Below are 18936 nucleotides of genomic sequence, written 5' to 3' on the forward strand. Positions count from 1 at the left end.
ACATGACACCCTAAGTGACTACATGACATAGATAATCAGACACTCTGAGAGTGAACATTTGACTCTCTCCGCTCAAAAAAAGTCACTTTTTACGCTCATTTTCTCTCACTTAAATTTAGTTACTCAAAAAAATCATCTCTTTGCATTTCTTTTTTATATTTTATACGATGTTATGTTTCTGCTACTCTTTATTCAACTGTTGTTGTTGAACGAAATTAGGTGATATAAAGTGGTATTGTGTAGCGGTATCGATAGAATGTGTTTTTTTATAAGTGAATTAAGCGCAATATTTTTTCGATAAATTTCCGCTTAACCGGATTCGTCTACAGCAAGAAATAATAAAAAAAAAATATAAAAATATAATAATAATTTTTTTTTTGTTTTATATTTTCCATATACGCGGTGAAAATCGTGTGTGTATAAATAAAAAAAATATGAATGAATAGAAATAAGTGTATGTGCTTTATAATAAACAAAAAAAAAAAAAAGTAAATTTTTTGAAGAAAGAAAAAAAAAATAGAAAATAATGAAGAAAATAAATTTTTTAAAAATGTTCACTGAAATTGGATGTAAAAGCGGAGTACATTATTATTACTTTCATTATACGAGTGGATATTCTTGTTGATTCAACTTCCTTAAGGGTGAGAAGTTCCTCCAAAAAAAAAAAAAATATAAAAATAAAAGTGTAGAGTGTGTGAAGGCCTCGGCTTCTTAGAAGGCAAAAGGGAAAAAAATTGATTTTTTTTTCCTTTTGATTTCGTTTCTTTTTTTTTTGCTTGCTGCTGTTCCTATATCTGGAAGAATGAAAATAAAAATAAAAATTTTCTGGTTGATCTAATAGAAAAAAAATTGAAATTGAGTGTGTAAAAAGGGTTTATTTAATTTTTTTTACTACTGAAAATTCATTCAACTTTTTTAACACATGCTGTGTATTTGTAAAAATAAAATATAAAATTAGTGCACCAACAAATGGATAAAAATGAGAAATATTGGATATTTGTGAATTTTTATTGCAAAATATTGGTTTAAAAAATTGAAAAAATTGTTAAAAAAAATTGAAAAATTAAAAAAAAAATTGTTGAGCAAAAAAATAAAAATAAAAAAATTGTTTGAAGAAAAAAAATATTTTATGTACAAAAATAGTAAATATTTGTGGAGAAAAATGATTAAAAATAATTTTTCTGGAGAAAATCGAACGAAGAAAAAAATATTGTGAGATAAAAATAAATCAAAAATTCAAAAAAAAAAATCTTAAAAAATTGAAAAATTTTAAAAAATTAATTTTGTGAAAATTTGAAATTTAATTTTGACTAAAAAAGTCAATTTAAAAAAATTAGTGACAAAAATCAAATAAAAATTTCCAAGTAAAAATTTAAAAATATTTCTTGTGAAGAAAAAAAAAAATGTTTGTATTAAAAATTAGTAACAAAAAAATATTTCTGTGGTCTCGTGTCAAGAAAAAAATAAAAAAATTATTTTACGCTTAAAATGGCAATACTTGTAGTGATTTGAGTTGAAGTTACGAAGTTTGTTAAGTAATCTGATTAAAAAATTGGTTAATGAGTATGAGAAAAAATTAATTAACTGCATTTTTGAGAAATGAGATTGAAGAAATTTAAATTTGTAACGAAAGTAAAATATTTTTAATGGACTGAAATGAAATTAAGTGAAATTTTAAAAATTAAATCAAAAATTTTGAACTGAATTGTGAAAATTGGCAATGAAATTAATTGAAAATTGTGACACAAAAATGATAAAATTCAAAACAATTTTGAACTCTGCATTGAAAAAATTGAAAGTTTTGTGGAATTAAAATAAAGTAAAATATTTAAAATCAAATGTCAAAAAAATTTAAACCTAAAAATCTGTGACTTTTTAAAAATTTGTGAATTTCAAAAATTTGTGACTTTTTACAAAAATTTGTGAATTTTGAAAAGTTTGTGACAATTTAAAAAATTGAAACTGTCCAAAAATCTGTATTTTTAAAGTAAAATTTGTGAATCTTCAAATATTCAAAACTCTTTAAAAATTTCTAAAATTTCAATAAATAGAACATAAAAATTGTGAAATCAAACGAAAAAAAATTGAATTAAAACCTACACAAATGTGAAATATGACACAAAAAAAAGTATTATGAAAAATTTCTAGTGCTTAGCATGGAAGTAAAAAATCATATGTTGAAATAGTTTATCTGAAACAAAAACAATGCAGAGAGAATTAATGTGAAGTACAGCTATAAAATGCTCAAAATTTATGTTATGTTGCAATTTGAAAATATGTGACTGTGTATTGGCCAAAATTGAAAAATTCTTGAAAAGTCAAGTTGAATTTTGAATTAAAATTGTGTCAAAAATGGTCAAAAATTAAAAAAATTGTTTCAAAAAATTGATTAAAAATTCAAAAATTGTGACAAAATGCCTAAACTCAAATTTGTGTTACAAATTCTTAAATTTGAATCAAAAATTCCAAAACAATTTCAAAAATTGTGTCAAAAACTGCCAAAAATGTTCAAATTTGTGTCAAAATATTCAAAATTGTGACAAAAAATATCAAAAGATTCAAACTTTTGTAAAAAAATTCAAATTTGAGTAAAAAAAATGCCCAAAAATTCTAAATTGTGACCAAAATTGCGAAAATGTTCAAAGTTGTGTCAAAAACGATCAAAATTGTGACAAAAAATGCCCAAAAAATATCCAAAAATTCAAATTATTCACGATATTAATCATCAATAAATAAAAAATTCCCAACCAAAAATAACACAATTCAATCAAATTGAAATGAGATCAAAAAACCCCAAAATGTATTATAATCAGTGATGAAGTGTATCAAGCTTAAATAAGATTCATTGAAAATTTATGATAAATGTACGAAATCATGAAATATGTGATGAAAAAAAGTAAAAAAACAACAAGAAAACACCAGGTTGTGCTCATTTTAAAGAAATTCAACAAAAAAAAGAGAAAAAAAGTGAAATGTAGTTAAAAATTGCTTACAAAACATAATAAATAATTTGTCAAAATAAAAAAGACTTGTGAAACCTTGAAAATCTGTGAAAACATTTTTGTGTATATAAACATGGATTAGTGAATTTCATGAAGATTAACTTCAATACTTAAAAACACAAGGAATAAAATACCCAAAACCCCATAAGTGCTCTAATTTGTGCCACAAAAAAAAAATTGTGAAACATTTCCATCAACTCAGTGTGACTCTACATATTTAAAAAAAAAACAGCTGACATTCAATCAGAACAAAAAGAAAACAAAAAAGCCAGTCAAATTGCATTCAATATCCAATATTTCGTCATACAAAAAATTGCGCTCAAATAAATTATTTTATTGTAGTGTAGGGATGTGAATCCCGAGTGATACATGATGATTGTGGTGTTGTCAATGCTTTTGTGACGTCATGATGATGAATAATTGTCATGACGTCATGATGACCTTACAGACAATGAGAATACTAGCAAAATGAGTATATTCAATCAATTCCTCAATTTTGTGAGCATCTTCATTGTCTGCTCAGCATAAATGCATCTGCAACATCAACATCATGTTGTGTCGCTCGGGAAAACAAACATAAAAAATAGTCATGCCTTTCAACATTGGCCCATTTGCATTTTCAATTTTTCTGACCATGCTCTTATTTATTTACTCAATATTCTGGGGGGTCATTCAGCAATGACGTCTCACTCATCGATAAGAATTACAATTGTTATACAGGGACAGTGACGTCATTTACGAATAAATCCTTACTCACTCAATACATTTTTTTATGTGATTTTCATTTTTTCTGTGTTGTGAATGAATGTAAAAAGTAATCGACATGCACATTATTGTGAAAAGGGGTGACGATAGTATCAAGAAGCGTAGAATTGAGAATCATCAATATCCGAGATGAGAAAAAAGATTGTCAAGGGGTTGCACATGAAAAAAATGCAATGCAATACTCGGATTTGTTTGCTATATTTTTATATCATATTACTAAATGTTACATACACGGCTACAATCAATGACTGTATTTAGAGGGTGATTCATGCACGCATTATTGAATTGTATTTATACATTTCTTCATGCTGCCTGCTCTTCTTCAACATAGCCGTATAGTTTATTTTATTATTTTTTTGTGTTGTGTACGATGTGACATGCTTCAATTTTTAGTTTTGATGTGAACAATTCTCTCCATTTCTCGTTCTTTCCATCTTTCTCTCCCACCTACCATACATTTACTCATTCCTCTCTCTCGTTTCGCTCGCACTATTGTTTAGGTACGGTTGAAGTGTGTGTGTTTGTATGTATGAATGTATTAAATATACACACAATATTGTTGTTTTGAATTATGGTTTATTGAGTGAGGGTGCGCTTTTTTCATGGCTATTTTCATCTATTAATACGTAATACTCTATAAAAGGGCTATTTTTGGATGGTTGTATACATTCTGCTCCTATCGGTTGCTTGTTGGCGTCGAAATGTTTGAAATGAAAATGAAAAAAAAAATTTCCATTTTCCAATGAAAATTCAAGTGGCTCGAACAAAAAAAAAAAGTATGTTTGCCTTCAACTCAAATCAACATTATATTAAATGTTACATACACATTCATGTCTGTATAGGGGTCAGGCTAGGCAAAATAATCAAAAAATTGTATCTAATTTTCTAGAAAATGAAGAAAGCGTGTGTACACAATTGAAATGTAATATGCAAAGTTGGAAAGGGCGAATTGGCAGATTAACATTAATAAGCTCAATTCCTTTTCGTCCGCATAATAAATTTTATGTGTGGGACTCACAAAAAAGCTCTCAAAGAAAATTTTCTTTTGCTCTCTCTTTTTTTTTAAATAACTCAAAGCTTTTTGGATGTTGATAAATTTGTGGGATTTTCATTCAAATAAAATAATTGGTGAGAAATGATATAAATAGAAACAGAATTGAGTGATGTGGGCTGTTAATGGAATGGTCTATCGACTATAATCAATTGAATTCAATTCATATTGATGGATTTTGTGAGGTTTATGAATGTAGACATGAATAGACATAAAATATCTGTGTGACTTTCTATATGTTGGAATTATTTATCTTAAATATGACAATTAAAAGTTTTCTGAATTAATTTTTGAGTAAATTATAATGGAAAGTTGTATTAAATTGCTTTTGTGATTGCTATTTGAGAATATTGATGAGGGATATTTCTGGGAAATTTATTTAATTTTAATTAATTTAAGGGGTAAATACTCGATAAGTTGCATTGATTTTGATAGAATATTGACATATGAGTAATAGAAATAGAACTCAAAGTTGATTCTGATTTGGTTGAATTTTGTTTGTTTTGAATTAAGTCAACTCTAGTTGATCCAACTCTAGTTCTTCCAACTCCAATTCTTCCAACTCTAGTTGCTAATTTCCAACTTTAGTTGGAACTAATGATTGAATTTATGATTATTCATATATAATTAAGTGCTAGTTCGTGGTAATTTGTAGGAATATTACTGCAAATTGTCGCAAAATTTGGATGAAAGATGCTGCTTATTAAGCTTTTGAGAGCACGCTCTTGGCTTGATAGTGAATGTCTTCAGTAAATGTATGATTCAGTACTAAAATAGTGAATGGTTTACTTAGTAAGACAAAGAGGCACATCTGTATCAGTATTGGAGAAATCAGCCTTTGATTTAGAAGTTGACTAGTGATTGTATACTGCTTAGGTTTCCCGAAGTTTTTGTTTCGATGTCTTATCGACACCAAGACCGAGACCGAGACAAAGACCGATACTACAAGAGAATTATTCGAAGTCTCTGTCTAGAGAGATCTCGATAATGAGATTAAGAAGTCTTGGTTTAGGTCTAGATAGCCCTTAAAAAGTACCAAAACTAAATCTTGAAGTCAATTTGAATTTTATATTAAATTGAGTCAAATTTCAGTAAAATATTCAATTTTTTGCAATTGCACTAGCTTTCTATATAAAATAAGTGTATATGAGCATCCAAATTATCTCTAAATTTAAAAAAATCTTCAAAAGCTTGTTAAAAAACATCAAAAATTGCTAAAGTTCAAGATATCTCATACCTGCGAAGGCACTTGAGCGCATGTTTAATTAAAATTCTTGCTTTTTCTCAGGAAACATTTAGAAAAAATCCTAAAAAACTCACAAGATCATCCTACATGATTGAAAATTTCATCAAAATTTCCTCCTTCAGTCGCTAATACCCACACTGTTTTTCCTTAAAATCCTCGATATATCACACAAACTTTCATTCTACACACGGAAAGAAAAGCAAAGTTTTTATGAATTATTGCATTAAACCGACAAACTCCCACAACAGTTCAAATCTAGAATTCTTCTCATTCATACAACTTCTACTCAATAAAAAAGAATGTTTAAAACAAACATTTGTGTAGGAAGATTCCAACAGATAACATGAATACCAAGAATGTTACGATGTAACAGATTAGCTTGAGTTCTTATTTCTCATTCAGCCATTCAACTTCCAAAAGGAACATGAAAGTTAAAAAATTATAAATCATATAAATATATTGTTAATGCTCTTCCATACTTGCCACCCTTAATAATCTCGATCTACCAGAAAAATAAACGTATATAATAATAATCTTCACGACGCTCGTACAGAAGCCAATTATCATAAATTAATTAAATTAAAAAAAATCTCGCTTTTATTTATCGTAAAAAAAAATTTCAATTTTGTGTCTTCAGATCGCATTAACGAATGAATAATCACGGGAGCTCAGTGGGAGCGACCCGAAATAGAGGTGGTAACCCAACTGATAAAATAACGCCAAATGTCTATTATCATCATACATTAGAGCCTCAAGCAACAACGATTGAGCATCAACAGCAGTTACAGCAACGACAAACAAATTGCAACAATTTTGGTGAGTTTGACTCTTTATATCCTGTGCAAAAAAAAAAAGAAAATTAGTTGGAATTTGATTAGAAATGGGCGGTAATGTGTGGGTGGACATGTTGTGTTGGTGTGAATGAAATTTATGTGATTTTTGGAACCCAGATTGGTTGCAGGTTAGACAGTGGTTGTGAAAAATATTTCAAAAATCAGTGGTTGTCGTCCAGAGGAGAGGAATTCCATTGGACTTGTTGTTTTGTTTACATATTTTCCTTTGTTGTTAATGTGATTCGATTAAATGTTCATGTATTCATCAATTAGGCAATGTCTATGGGAGAACAATGGGAATTTTAATGGAATATTATCATTAGTTACACAGTGTATTGGTTGATTTGGAAGAAGTTGGGGTTGATTTTTGTTAGGACTCAGTTGAAGTCACATGTAAATTATTAGCCGAGAAGTCAGGTGCTGCTGAGAGTTTGTACTAGCTTAGATAATTTCCAGAAGGAGATTAGTTGTGATAAGAAGTCTTAATCAAGTCCTGGGCCCTAAATAAACTTGAAATAAACTTTATTTGAGCAGTTTGGAGGGTAAATGAAGCCCTAAGCTCCTCAAACTACTCATTTACACAAATTTAATACATTTTGAGTAGGATTCGTCAAAAAACTGCAGTCCTGTCTTTCCTACATGTTAGTTTCGCCGGTTTGCAGTTTTCGACTCTACCTTACAGTTCTTCTAAAGCTGCAGACATGCAGTTTTGAACTAACCCCCCTTTTTAGGAGTTCTCAACCTTCCTTTACCCAAATCTCTCCAAATATATGTCAATTCAACAAAAATTCCCCAACCCTGCTTCTAACTTCCCACAAGTCCAACATCATCACCCCCCTAATCATCGACTAAACCGATCAGCATGATATTCGGCTGCTTTTAATGAAAATTTTCATCGACCAAAAAAAAATTCATTTTTACATTCTTTATTTTGTTAATTATTTTTCATGATTATTACACTTCTCAGTGAAATGTGATATGGCCAATATTAGAAGCAGAGAAAAAAAAAGTTAATGTGAATATTGGAAGGAGAAGTAAAAGGCACTAACAGAGCATTAAATACCCCAACTTGGTTGATTGACCAAAATAATTACATTTTTTTTTTCATTCATTCGTTCGCTGCTGAACAATATGAGGGAATTTATTCTATCAATATTGTCGATAATAATCGTCAATATCGCTGCATGTAATATGATATGATCTTGACTACATGTTCAATACATTTAATTACAATTTCAATGTACATAGGGCTTTTGGTATACCATAACAATTTTTCATTGTATTTGATTAATTTCTTTTTGACTGAACTTTAGCATTTCAATTTATGACGTCATTCATGCTTCTTATTATCAAAACGTCCTTTTCATCTCATCATTCAAACACAAAATAAGCTTTATGGTCGTCATCATAAATTTCAGTTACGTGTGTGTGTGTAGGTGTAACAAACAGAAATATTGGATTCTCTTGCATAAATTTAATTCACATTTTTTAATGCTGAAAAACATACACACCACTATTACGTCATATGCTATATAGTCAAATCTCCCCCGTACCCTTAAAAAAATTATTGAATGGGAAGTAAAGCGACAGACGGATGTTCACATACAAACATTCAATGTGGCATGATACGATAGAGAAAATGTGTTCATTTTTTTTAAGGCAATGGATTGGTGGGTGGGCTCGGGTGAGATCTTTTTTGGTCTCTTAATGTTCCTGTGGTTGAGAAACACAAGAATAAAAAATTTCTGCTTCTGCTATGAAATTTATATACTTATTTATCATTTGAAATAAGAAGAAGACGAAGAAAGTATAAGTAAAATGTACAGAAGCGGAGAGAATGAAGGAGAAGGAATGGAATAGAAGTGGAAGATGAAAATGAAAAATTCATCCATCGGTTGATAAGGAGAATAGAAGGAAGATGAAATGGAAGGTTGATAATGGAGGGAATGGGTTAAGAAGCGCAGTTTTGTTACTTTTTATGGGAGGTTGAGGATGGTTCACATATTAAGGAGTTCCGAAAATCGACATTCTAACCCTTCTTTCCCCTTAAGGTTTTCCCTCTCTTCACTCTCCGAGACATAAGCCCAATTTTGTAATTTCTCAATTTTTAGGACTTAATAATCCAAAAATTCACTTTTGTAAGTTTGACTCTGTTATGGACACTGGGCATTGTACACAAATTTGTAAATTTTTGAGAAAATCTCTGAATATTTAGCATTAAATTAATTCTTTTTGGGACTTTTAGTTTGACTCTTTAGTAAAAAGCGCTCCTAATCTGGAGTGCTATTCAAACTTTGCTGTCCCCACTAGTGTGTCGCCGGACTGTTTTCAAAAAGTTACAAACCGAATCTCACGTCCGGTTTCGGTCAATGCTAATAACCAAAGTGTGCCGTATATCAAATAAGTTTCGATAACACTATACTTACTTACTTCCTTAGCTGGGGCACCCGAGGGCCCTTTACCATGTGAGGGAATGTCTAAATACAGCTCAATCCTTCGAAAACTTCTGTCAGTTTGAGATATTAAGGACTCTAGCTGTCAACACTATAATAGGATTTTAAACTAGATCAAATGGCCAGGATTCGAGTATTGAGTCAGTATTGAATGTCAAGTAAACTTTAAGAAAGCTATCGAGTAATTAAAATCAAGTATTGAGTGCTGAGTTCCATATCTAGTCCCTATCTTACCTAAAAATCCCATTTTTAATGACCAATAAACTTTATTTTCAAAAATGCGCCCTAAAATCCCCAAACATTCTCATCCATCTCCAACACTCCTAGCCATAAAGGACGAGAATTGGACGAGAAGATGTAGAAATGAAAAATTATCTTGCCAACGAAATAAAGAAAAACGAGAAAGATACAAAAAAATAAAAATATCTATGCCAAAAAACAACAACAAATGATTGCAGGTTTAATAGGAACTGTGATAAAGGCAAATCTCATTATTTTGATATTTTTTCTCCAAACTAAATTTGTTTATTTATTTTTGTGATTTAAACGAGACAAAAAAAAGAAATCATTTATGCTGTGGTTGCAGAATTAGTGATTGAATTTTAATTTAAACATATCCTGTGCATATATCATGCACATACACAACTCCATATATGTACAATTTAGTTGTTGTTGTTTTGTATGGCTAATGCGTGTGGGAAATTTTTTCTTCGCCACTTGTTTATTTTTTTTGTTCTGGTTCTCTAGCTCACACCCGAAAAACAAGCACATAAACTCAATTGCAATGAAATAAAAAAAAGTTTACTCATTTTGCAGCCTTTTTCCACCTTGTTTAAATTCACTAAATACTCAAAATAAAAAAGTATTTAATTGAATGAAAAATGAAATGAATATATGAGGACTTATATAGTCAAGTACATTATTGTGGATGTGTAGGATGTGGAAGTGGGGGTGTGAAATAAATGAATGTGGATTTTTGTTGGATTTTTATTAATTTTTTGGTTGTTTTGGGAATTTTGAACGTTTATGAATTGTTTTGAGGATATATGACTGTTGTAGGGTAGTTTTCGTGGATAATATTTCACAGTTAAGCACCTTGATGCCTCTAAAATCAGAATTGTCACCTATTAACTTGCAATCGAGGGCAGCAACCTGTTTCATGCGTTGTTTATAAGATTGCAATGAGTTTTCTGGTCTAGATGATGCCTAATCTTGGCCCAAGCCATTATGACACTGATAAGCACCTCCCTAGAGCTCAAAATAGTTTGTAAAGTGTCAAATCGATTTTTCCATACAAAATTCAAACAAACTTCGAGCTCTCCACCTTTCTAAAGTCACCAATCTAACAACTTTGCCTGAAAAAACTTTAAATTATTTTTTAAAAAATTACAAAACTTCTAAATCCACTCCAAAGCCCCTCTTCCCTTTCTATACCCCACCCCTTAACACAATATCATCACGCAAAAGTTAAGTATCGTCTTCATTCTCATATTTAATGGAAAGTTTTCTTCATGCCTCCTTAAAAGTATAATTCACAGTTGAGCAGCTTTTATGATTGCAATAACGTTTTTATTCTTCATGAATTTCACATCTCTTATGGATCAATAAGGAGATTTTTGTTTAAAAATTATGTTGTCTTTTTTTTAATTCTGTCATAACGGAAGTGGATTGCTTTTGGATCTGCTACATTTGTCTATTAAAAATTTCAAGTGTAATTAATTTTGTTGGAAAGTCAATGAGCATAGAAACAGCCCTAAAATTGACCTTCATGATGATGTCTGTCGTTACATAAAATTTGATAAAAAAATTAAAAAATTATTTGAAAAGTCATGTGACCTTTAGGAAGTAAATTAAGGCGTTTAGTTGTGAATGAGAAGCCTTACTACATATTTCTTATGAATTCTATTATTTATAAAATAAATATCAAATATTACGAGATTTGAGGGAAGCCTACACAGAGAATATTTAAGTTGTTAACAACAGACAAGAAGTATGTCAAGAATATAATTTGGTACCTGATAGTAGGATTTTTGGGAATGCTCTGAAGTGTGTGATGTTGTAAATGATGATTTACGGCAAATATTATAATTCCTTGAAGCATCATTGCTCATATATTGTGTGTAGAAATGACAAAATATTGTAAATTGAGCCCCTTTCCTTACAGAATCTCTTAAAAGGATTCCTTAACATCACAACTACAGCCAAACAATTTCGAGAATGAAAGAGAACAAAATAATCCTAATCGGGATTCAGTCACACAAGCAAAAAATCCTTTAAAATAACAATTCAATAACCTTTTTTAATTTATTTGTGAACAGTTTATCCCTTGATTTGACCACTAGCAATAATTTCAAATATTTAATGGCAATTGATTAAATTTTTCATTGTTACCCCCTACAATTTATACATAACACAAACTATTTATGTGAACATTTAGTAGCAGCTATTTTGTATTGAAAAAATAAACATGAGGAGTGTGAGAAACTGCAGAAAAAATGTTGAATGTGAATGGAAATGTGCAATGGCAGCAATAGAGGAGATAAGTTAGGCTGTGGAATGAGTGAAATTTTGACTGTCTGGATGATATATTGAGCGGTTGAATTTGTTTTGTGCTGAATTTTTGCAATATTTTCTCAAATTTTGACTTATTTTCAATTTTGGAAATTCAAAAAAATTTCCGAAAAATTCTAAAAAATCCCGAAAAATCCCGAAAAATCCCAAAATTCACCTCTTTTGCATCATTTTGCTCGTAACTGCCTTCTCAAGCCAAACTGCCATCCAATCTCTCCCAAATATCCAGCTGCAAATCGAAAAACTATTGATAAGCATAAACGCATGATGTATAATTTTGTTATCCATGGCGTATGTGCAATTTTATGAATAATTCTCATGTTCCGTTCCAATGGTGTATTGAATAAAGCAAGGGAAAGAGTGGGTGTTAATTGAAAATAATTCGCCATAATAACCAAATAATCAGAAAATGCATTAAATAATGATATTGACATGGGTAGAACAAAGAGGAATAAAAAAATGATTTTCAAGGAATTCGCACTGATTTGGGAAAATCAGGGTTGAATTTTTGGGGATAGATTGGGCATTTTGGGAATTAATATTGAAGAAGATGAGATTATGTTGAGTTGTTAGCTCAGTTTAAGTACCATTGATATGGAAATATCGGACCATGTGTAGACATATCTATAGATAAGCTGAATAAGTAGTGAATAAGCTACAGAACTAGAAATTGCTATCATTGGCAAGAACTTGGGCTCAATTCTTGATCAATGCGACTCACTGTTGTGTCTAGAAGCATAATTTGAGTAGCTCTGACCTCATCTAGTCGATATGATGAGAATCTTCACTACATTACATCGATAAAGCCTTCAATCATTGATACTATCGTCCACTCCTTTCACACATCATCATCATAATAATAATAATACATTTACCCCCAAAAACCACGTTAATATGAATAACCCAACAAGATGTAAATTATATTTTATGTGATATCGTACACCATGGACAATATCCCATGTATTAATTCACAATAAATTTATTTAATTATAATTATTAATTTCATATTATTATATTTAACTGACGATTGGTCTTTTTCCTTGTTTGTCCCATTACAGGTACAAATAGTTTACAACAAAATCATATACAACAATATCATAGCATTAATAATAATATTGATCAGAGTGATGTAATCGATGCAAATATTTTGGTGACAGAAGCGTCGTCCGTTAGTAGTAATAGTAATAATAAAAGTAAACGCAATACAGCAACTAGTAAATCTCGAAACGCTAATAATATTAATAATACAAATAATCTAATAAATAATAACGCAACGCCAATTCACATGAGCAGTAACAATTCTTCATCTAGTAGTATTAATAGGACTAATAACAATCATCAGCAATTAACGCCTGGTGCGTCATCATCGTTGTCGAATCAAGTATTTAATAATAATCAACAACATCAAAATAATAACATTAGTCAATACGCCAACGCCAACAACAACAATTATAGCAATCAAAATAATCATTTAAATAGTAATTTTAATATGGTAGCTGCTGGACAACAAGGCGGCATGGACGTCGGCTATAATTCACAGGTAAATATCAACATATGTTTATGTAAAAATTGATGTTAACTCAAATTTTGTTTAAATCAGATGAACAACATGGGAATGCATTCCCAAAATTCCTGGAATAATCAAATAAATTCAATGGGTGGTAATGGAAATGCTACAAATGCCGGTAATGGTAATAATATGGGAAATATGTCAAATATGAATGGTATGATAAATGGTGGTATGATGAATCAAATGAATCAAATGAATACCATGCATGGTAATGGTGGAAATCCAATGCAGATGGGTAATATGAATAATATGAGTTCCATGAATGCACAAATGAATGGTGCCATGAATTTTAATAATCAACGACATCATCAGAGTCAGATTAATCCCATGGCACAAATGGCTAATATGGGAATGAGTAGTGCTGCCACAAATGGTAGTGGTGGACATCAAATGAGTACTCAAATGAATGGTATGAATCCAATTAATCAAATGAATCCAATGGCCAAAATGCAAGGCATGGCAAATGGTTATGCACCACCGAGACGTATGTCACCGTATCCAAATCCACAAATGCATACAGCACAAAAGAGGGCAGCAATGTATGGTATGGGTGGTGCTAATCAAGTTCCACCAAGTGGACCAGCCATGAGTCAATTTCCACAGCATCAAGGTGCTGTACCAATTCCAATACAAAATCAATATTCACGACCAGGACAAAATCCAATGAATCCATATGGACGAAGTCCATCAATGATGCCAACGAATCGACAAAATACTCCACCTTATAATAATTCAGCTGCACAACAGTATTATGGAAATGCTGGAGCTAATGCAGGATATCAAAATATTCAAGGATTTCATCAGCAAGATGGACGAAATCTTAATTATCAGCACAGTCCCGTTCCTGGCAATCCAACACCTCCACTCACACCTGCATCATCAATGACACCATACATCAGTCCAAATCCTGATGTTAAACCAAATATTGTGCACAGTAAGTTGATGACATTTAAGTTTTTGGCGGGAAAAAAGCAGCTTTTGGCTATAAATAAAACAATTCTTTTAAACTCTTTCCAGGTGAAGAACTAAGATTAACTTTCCCAGTCCGTGATGGAATTATCCTACCACCATTTCGTCTCGAGCATAATTTAGCTGTTAGTAATCATGTATTTCAACTTAAGCCAACCGTTTATAATACACTAATGTGTCGATCTGATCTCGAATTACAACTCAAATGTTTCCATCATGAGGATCGTCAAATGAACACAAATTGGCCAGCAAGTGTACAAGTATCGGCCAATTCAACGCCACTTGAAATTGATCGTGGTGAGAATAAGAATACACATCGTCCATTATACTTGAAACAAGTCTGTCAGCCGGGCAGAAATACAATTCAAATTACAGTCAGCACTTGTTGTTGCGTAAGTAGTCGTGAATTTAGTTACAGAAGTGCAATTGATGCTAATTCACCTATTTCCGTACAGTCTCATCTATTCGTATTACAACTCGTTCATCGACCGTCGGTAAGGCATGTTCTACACACATTACTACGACGAAATTTATTACCTGCTGAGCATGCTGTGGCCAAAATAAAGCGTAGCTTTGCTCAGGGCCATATTCAATCACCTCAAACGAATCCATCTGGCGTACCGACAATTGATAAGGACGGCAGTATGGATCAACAACAATCATTAAAAGTATTCCTCAAGTGTCCGATCACGTGTAAGAGAATAACATTACCAGCACGTGGACATGATTGTAAACACATACAATGCTTTGATCTCGAGGCATATCTACAAATTAACTGTGAACGTGGCAACTGGAGGTGCCCGGTGTGCAAGTAAGTTTTATATAAAATTTTTCAATGGAACTTCCATTACTTTACTGCTTTATTCTCTCAAAAAATAGTAAACCAGCTTTAACAGAAGGACTTGAAATCGATCAGTATATGTGGGCAATATTAAATACCTTAACATCACAGCAGGAAACAGAAGAGGTGATGATTGATGCACAAGCAAATTGGAAGGCAATTAAGCCAATGAATATAAATGGTATAAAGCAAGAGCCACTTGATCCAGACAGTGGTAAACAATTTAATAAGGTCATGTCACCGGGATCAACATCACTACCATCATGGGATAATATGCAGGCTATGAGTCCATACATGAGTCCCGATATGAACTCGATTGCGAGTGGAAGCATGATGAATCAAAAGTGAGTAGAGGAACTGACTAAAATTAATTAATTTGTACTTAATCTTAACACTTTTCTTGTTAACAGCTACAACCAAAGAAATCAACAATTCGACCCATATGGTAATCCAATAAAGGATCCAATGAGTGGAGACTTTAACAGCAATAGCAGCGTTAATGGCGTTAATAATCCATTGGCACACTTAAATGAGTCTGTAAATTCACTCGATCCACTTAATGCCATGGAAAAGACACTTAATGATCAGGTATAGTCATTGAAATATTCATAATAATTCTCAATCTAATATTAATCTATTCCACATATAGATGCCCCACACGCCTCACACACCAAATGGCGGTCACAATAATCCAATGACACCAGGCGGACCACCGAGTGTACCAAGCGTACATGACAATGTAAATGGCACCAATTCAAATAACTCCAATTCACCTCAGCACCAGCAAAACATATTAAATTCAGCATCAAATATTATGAACTCACCACAGAGTCTTATGAATTCGCCACAAAATATGATGAACTCACCTCAGAATATGAATCAAAATATGCAACAAAATTTAATGAATTCAATACCAAATCTCACTGATGTATGTTCGGATTTGACGAATGCAGATCTTAATTTCGATCCAGCCGCTGTTATTGATGGCGAAGGTGGAAATGATCTGAATGTGAGTATAGATAACATTGATGAATTTGTGTAGAATTGATGAAAAAATTGGAAAAAGTCTTTAAATTTGAATTGAAAAAGTCGTTAATTTTGACGAAAGAATTGAATGCTTATCGCTAAGTTTGACAAAACATTCAATGTTTTCCGTTAAATTGGATGAAACATTTGAATGTTTTTAGACAAATTTAACGAAAGAAATTTAATGTTTTCATTTAAATTTTATGAACATTTGAATGTTTTTCGACAAATTTGAATGTTTTTCGATAAATTTGAATGTTTTTCGATAAATTTGAATGTTTTCAGTTAAATTTGACGACAAAATTGAATGTTTAAAGCTAAGTTTGACATAGCAATGAATGTTTTATGTTAAATTTAACTAAAAATTGAGATGTTTTTCGTTAAATTTGACCAAATTTTTGAATAATTTCCTTCAAACTTCAAAATCCTTTTAAACGTAATTAAATAATTCTAATTAGTTCTAAATTATAACAAAAATCACAAAATTATACATTAATTAAATCATATATTCGAAAAATCTTTCAATGCCTTAAAAAATAATATCTGACGTAAAACAAGAACAAATTTTTTAACCTTTTTATTAATTTTCCATCCCACGCAGCTCCTCCCGGACAATGTAAATGTCGATCCCCTAGAGCTACTCTCGTATCTTGACCCACCACCTGATCTCAACACGCCGCCAAGTTCAGGCTCGAGTAATAATGCAAATAATGATGACTTTTTAGCCGTATTATTTGATTAAATAATGAAAATATATTATTAATATATATATAATATGTAATCAAATTTAAGCAGCAGTCGGAGGTGGTGAACTTTTGTGATGATGATCGTCAAACGATTGAAATCGACATACAAATCCCTATAAAAAGTTAATTGATAAATGTAGGAGATACAAATGTGTTACATTGGTGAGATAAATTACATGAAAAAAAAAAAAAAAAAAAACTTCTCAAGTGAAGAATATTAAGTAAAAAATGTGGAACAAATTTTTAACTTATTATATAAATATATACATACAGCAATTGTGATTTTGTGCAAAACAAACAAAAAACTAAAACAGTAAAAATTCAAAAAAAAAAAAGTTATTGGACGACAAAAAAAAGATGAAAAAAAAAAAATTGAAAATATTGAGTTAAAAATCTTAATTAAAATGAGGAAAAAAATAATTGAGGAAAAAAAATTTATTTCTATAGTATTGTAAGTTGTACATAGACTAAATTCACACACACACACACAAACAAAAACAAAATGTTTGAAATCTATTATTCGTAGTTTCATTCATTCATTAAGTACATAAAAAAAATGGAAGTAGAAATTTTTTTCATTGTATAAATTGAATTGTGATTAAACCCGAAAAGAAAAGCTTATCCAATATGTAAAAAGATTGAAGGAAATTTTAAAATTTCTTTCAAAAAAATTCAGATTTGAAAAAAAATAGAAAAAATTTTCTTTTCGGGCTTATAAGCTAATTGATAATACATCATAGGATTATTGTATAAGTGAACCATAATGTGAGATAAATGAAGAATTAATTAAAAAATGCAGATAAAAAAAAATGTTGTGAATAACAAGAAATAAATTTTTTATGTTTAGTAAATTCTTTTTTTCATGGCGATAAGCATAAATAAATTTAAAAAATTTACACACAAACAGAACACACATGAAACAAACACATTTAATAAATCAGCAGCAGCAACAGTATGAAAGTGAATTTTTTTTGCGGTGACTTTTGGGGGTGGATTTGAGGAGAATTTGGTGAAATGATCTTTAAGTGTAATGCAGAGGTTAAGATAGTATAATTTTAAGGACTTAATTTGAATATTTAATTTAGTTGATCTGCAGTTTATTTGCAAATAAAATTGAAGTTCATCAAAAAGTGAATATATTGGATCAGAATCAAATCAGACATCACAGACAAACTTAAATTTCCATTTTCAAGTAAAAATTATTGCAAGATTCTAAATCTAATGAGAAAGAGTTTATGAAGTCTATGAAGAATGAGTCTAATGAGAAATCGTGACACACTATCTTATAAAACTGAGAACTGTGATCTATGATTGGTCCAATACGTTAAAGAAATGAAGCAGGCTATGAAAAATCAGAAATAGTTTCAACAAATAGTTTCAACTAAACGAACCTGCTCAAAAAAGCAAGAAGTCCAATAAATCCTATTAAACATCTAAATTATCAGCAAATGCATTCAAAATTCATCCAGATTAGGCCAGTTAGAGCTTCTCGGAGTCTTGGATTCAAGACCAAGATCAAGACTGAGACCAGGAATCGAGATCGAGACTACAAATTGAATTGTTCAACCAAGAAGTCTTGGTCTTGCATTAAGTCTTTATCAAGATTTCGCTAAATTTATTTAAATCTTTTGGAGATTTATTTCAATTTTATTGAGATTAATTCTAAGTTTATTAAGTTACAGAGCAGCGTTTCATGGCTTCAAAATAAGTTCAAATTAAGGATGTGGCAACGTGGTATTGTCAGAATGTTCCATAGCAGCGCTATGTTACTTCCTAGTCAATTTGAATATTTTTGTCGTTCGGAATGTATAACAACTATGATCAGTTTTCAGAACTCGAAATCGACTCAAATTTTACATGAAA

At 30.7% G+C, this 18936-nt stretch overlaps 1 protein-coding gene across 2 annotated transcripts; it reads left to right on the forward strand.

The window, feature by feature from the left end:
- Nucleotides 1–209: 209 nt before the first annotated feature.
- Nucleotides 210–18578, forward strand: tna (Zinc finger MIZ domain-containing protein tonalli). Of its 2 annotated transcripts, XM_070639203.1 has the most exons (10): nucleotides 210–641; nucleotides 6702–6880; nucleotides 12980–13461; nucleotides 13522–14425; nucleotides 14509–14852; nucleotides 14916–15271; nucleotides 15340–15645; nucleotides 15712–15889; nucleotides 15951–16310; nucleotides 16929–18578. In XM_070639203.1, exons 2-10 carry the CDS (start codon nucleotides 6715–6717, stop codon nucleotides 17067–17069), a joined length of 3237 nt encoding a protein of 1078 aa, XP_070495304.1. In that variant the 5' UTR covers nucleotides 210–641; nucleotides 6702–6714; the 3' UTR covers nucleotides 17070–18578. The 2 variants fall into 2 exon arrangements, with proteins under 2 accessions (XP_070495304.1, XP_070495306.1); XM_070639205.1 differs by lacking the exon at nucleotides 6702–6880.
- Nucleotides 18579–18936: the final 358 nt, after the last annotated feature.

This window comes from Chironomus tepperi, unplaced genomic scaffold (assembly GCF_022539635.2).
Source record: "Chironomus tepperi strain 1889 unplaced genomic scaffold, CSIRO-AGI_Ctep_v1 contig_184, whole genome shotgun sequence".
In the NCBI taxonomy this organism is placed as follows: domain Eukaryota; kingdom Metazoa; phylum Arthropoda; class Insecta; order Diptera; family Chironomidae; genus Chironomus; species Chironomus tepperi.

Bases quoted from the DNA above. Each gene is read 5' to 3' on its own strand.
- tna (XM_070639203.1), top strand. From the start codon at position 6,715: ATGAATAATCACGGGAGCTCAGTGGGAGCGACCCGAAATAGAGGTGGT. The intron at 14,853-14,915 runs GTAAGTAGTCGT...ATTTCCGTACAG, and splicing joins CAGTCAGCACTTGTTGTTGC to TCTCATCTATTCGTATTACA. The intron at 15,272-15,339 runs GTAAGTTTTATA...CTCAAAAAATAG, and splicing joins TGGAGGTGCCCGGTGTGCAA to TAAACCAGCTTTAACAGAAG.